Here is a 3,661-nt window from a genome sequence, read left to right as displayed (position 1 = left end):
TAAATCAAAGCTAGAACATCAAGACTGGCGCAATTTTCTGCTCTGTGGCGCAATTATATTGTCTTTATTGCTTTGTTCCTTCTACGTGATGCAGAGATCACCTGCTTCACATATCACACATGCCAGCGGCGGTATAGCTGACGAATATGATAACATTTGAACAACCTGAGTCAGTAGGGGGAGTGGTCCTGCAGGCGTGAGGTAGGCGTAGACTTCTACACAACAGCTGACACTCAATAAACGGGAGGACGGCGTCGGTCTGAGGCTCAGAGGAGGCGCTCCGGTGAAGTTGTGCCCCGCGCAGCGCAAGTTTATACGCGCTCGGAAAATTCCCAGACGGTACAGAGGTGGATCCTACATAATTGCTGGCGTGGAAGCGGCGGTGCTGTGAGCGGAGAGCCTCCGGCTGCAAGACATGAAATCTTTGTCGAGTGGACGGTTGTAGTTAAAAAGGTAAGAGATAAACGGCGTTTCCTGGACTGGCGCCCAATGCAACCGTCATATGGAAAATATAACGAGAAAAACCAGCTTGTCTGCATGATTTATTTTTCTTTTAGCGGTGCAGAATTTAATTTGCAGAACAAACCGCACCTGCTTTTCTATTTGTTTCCTGTCGCATTAAAAGAACATCTACCGTGAGTGTCTGACCTGTTTAGCGCATATTTATTATTTTAGTTCTGATTTCTAAATTAATAAATTGTGGATAGTTGCAGAGAATAAAACCAGGTGATCGACGTTTCGTCTTTTGATGCCGTCACTGTACATAAATCATTAGCACGGTTAATGACAGCATGTTTATTATAGGGGCAGTTCCTGTTTGACGGTGATTCGTGTTTGTTAAACGGCAGAAAGTTTAAGGACACTGATCATGTTAAAGGAAGCATCGTTTGCTAGTTTAACTTCCTTCTAGGATTTGGAGTTGTAAACTTAATATTTGTCTTTCTGCCAGAATATTCTCCTGTTATTGGTCTGCTCACAGCTGTTGTCTTTCCCTGTAGTTGCTGCTGCTGGCAGAGAAGAGGCTGTTTTTCTTCTTCTTGCTTCTCAATCAGACCGTTGTCCACAAGCAGCTGCTCTTTCAATGTGGGATACAGTTTTAGTGCTTTCGCCAGGCTGAAATCCTCCAGGGTCAGGACCTCACTCATGGCAGCTTTGCTCCTTGGGCTGCTGCTTTTTGCAATGCAGTCCCCGCCAATCCCCTCCAGGCCAGTGGCCGACGGCGACGCCGGGCCACCTTTACCTCCAACCTCATCACCCGCTGACAACGGGACCACCAGCCATCCAAACGGGACACTCCAGCAACTTCCTCATATTCTAATTATTGGCGTGAGGAAGGGAGGAACACGGGCGCTGATCGAGATGCTCAGCCTGCACAGCTCGGTGGCTGCAGCGCAGAACGAGGTGCACTTCTTTGATTGGGAAAGTCACTTTCAGAGGGGCTTGCCTTGGTATCTCAGCCAGATGCCGTACGCTTTCCCCGACCAGCTGACGGTGGAGAAGACGCCGGCCTACTTCACCTCCAGCAAAGTCCCTAAACGCATCCATCAGATGAACCCTGACATCAAGCTGCTGCTTATCCTCAGAGATCCCACAGAGCGGGTGCTCTCGGACTACACCCAGGTCTTTTACAACCGTCTCCAGAAACACAAGCGCTACCAGCCCATCGAGTCTGTGCTGGTGAAGGACGGTGAGATCAATCTGGGATACAAGGCTCTCAATCGCAGCCTTTACTATGTCCACATGCAAAACTGGCTGCAATACTTCCCACTGGAGAGCATTCATATCGTGGATGGGGATGAATTAATCAGAGACCCCTTACCTGAGATGAAAAAGGTGGAGAGGTTCTTAAAGCTGGAGCCTCAAATAAACGCTTCAAATTTTTACTTCAATAAAACGAAAGGATTCTACTGTTTGAGAGACCACGGGCGAGAGCGGTGTTTACACGATTCGAAAGGCAGGGCTCACCCTCACGTGGCTCCTGCCATCCTGCAAAAACTCTACCAGTTCTTTCATGAACCCAACAAGAAGTTCTTTGAGCTGGTGGGTCAAACATTCAACTGGAAGTGAGTGTCTGTAGTTGGTTGTAGAGTTTCGTGGGGAAAGCGTGGTTTTTCCACACTAACAGTGTAGACAGAGAGTCAACGCTAATGTAAAATTAAAGTAAATCTATTTTTGTACTAGTGTGTTTGCTACAGAAGTATGATCCAGCCAAATATCAGGGCCGACTGCATTTTAAGACGTGCTTTTAGTGCATGTCTTGTTTTTCTTTGCTAAACACACGTTCTCTGTATTTCTGTGCTGTTACACACTCACTCTGCTGTTCAGCCCCTCTGGACAAAGACGACTGACTACGACGTCGATAATGATATTCAGACTGTAGACTGTGATAATGTGTTGCATCAAAATTAGTACCGAGCAGTTTAATATTGTCATGCCCTCTTTTTCTCACTTCACATGACATCATTCATGTTTAACTGCATTTTTAGTGCTACGAAGGACCTTTTATCTGCTGCTATTTGTTCTCCTTTTTCAGTCACGTTCAGGCAAACGCCACTGAATATGTATTTGTTCTCCTTGTTACTCACGTTTCCTCATGTAAGAGTCAAACATGCTGTATGCACATCATCTATTGCTGATTATTACTGTAATTATTGTTTTTTTTAAGTGAAGAATTAATACCATAATAAAGATGTATTTTATTTTTAGCATGTCTGATGCTTTTGCTCACATATTGAATTATTTTTATTCATTTATTGTGTATTTGTGTGTTGTGTCATTTGTCTACACTAACAGGTGCATACGTGCAAAGCTGTTTTGTGGATTGTAAATTCCTTCAGAACAAACATGCTTCAAACATGCTGGTGCATGCTAGCAACAATGGTGGAACGTATCGTTTTCAATCTGTGTTGAGTTTCCTGTTTGGCTACTCTGTGCCTGCTGGGGGGGGTGTCTGTTCATGAAGCTAATTTCTGCTTCTCTGGTGTTTTTAATTCTCCACTTATAAACAGCTGCATTCATTTGCAGGAAATTGACTTTTGCCTTAATAAATTAGGACTACTGTGGCATGAGTGTGCAGGCAGGTGCATGGCAGTCTTTGCCATGAGAAATCTAAAGAGGAGTTGTTTATGCTCAAGGGTGCGATCTTACTCAGTTTTTTTAAAGCGGCATGGCATTATTTATTCAAATCGTATTGCTACTTTGAAAACATCAGCAGCACAGTATCGAAGACATTAAGCTCTAAAAATCCACAGTAGCTGTTTCATATTTGAATGTGGCCTAGATTTACTTGGGGGCTTACTGGGACTGTGCAGACAGGAGGTTAACCTCAATGCCCCTGAAATGCGGACCACAGCAATATTTATTTCTTGCTTTTTTTGCCCTCAGAGAGCAGGAATAGTATTGCAGTAATGTGTTTTTTTTAGTATTAGTACTGAGTAAGACTGTCTATGGTTTTTAAACAGGACAAGTTTGGCTACAGGCATTGGGAGGAGGGGGGGAGTCAAAAACAGAAATGGTGCGAGGTAGAGTCTGATCCGCTGTGAGATTATCAGACATCAGCATGCGTCATTTGGTGTGTACAGCAACAACACCAGATCAAGCACGTTCTGCTGATAGTGTTGTTTTTAAAACTGTAGCTCTCCAAATGGTCTTTTGCAATAGC

At 44.3% G+C, this 3,661-nt stretch overlaps 1 protein-coding gene across 1 annotated transcript; it reads left to right on the top strand.

Annotated features, from left to right (window-relative positions):
• Positions 1–255: 255 nt before the first annotated feature.
• Positions 256–2,686, top strand: hs3st1 (heparan sulfate (glucosamine) 3-O-sulfotransferase 1). The gene is made up of 2 exons (XM_087829974.1): positions 256–453; positions 999–2,686. Exon 2 carries the CDS (start codon positions 1,144–1,146, stop codon positions 2,065–2,067), a length of 924 nt encoding a protein of 307 aa, XP_087686100.1. The 5' UTR covers positions 256–453; positions 999–1,143; the 3' UTR covers positions 2,068–2,686.
• Positions 2,687–3,661: the final 975 nt, after the last annotated feature.

The sequence above is a fragment of the Neolamprologus brichardi genome, chromosome 2 (genome assembly GCF_056152115.1).
Source record: "Neolamprologus brichardi isolate AB-2024 chromosome 2, ASM5615211v1, whole genome shotgun sequence".
Lineage (NCBI taxonomy): Eukaryota > Metazoa > Chordata > Actinopteri > Cichliformes > Cichlidae > Neolamprologus > Neolamprologus brichardi.
Note: the sequence above shows the minus strand (reverse complement) of the source record. Positions and strands in the feature narration are given on the sequence as shown.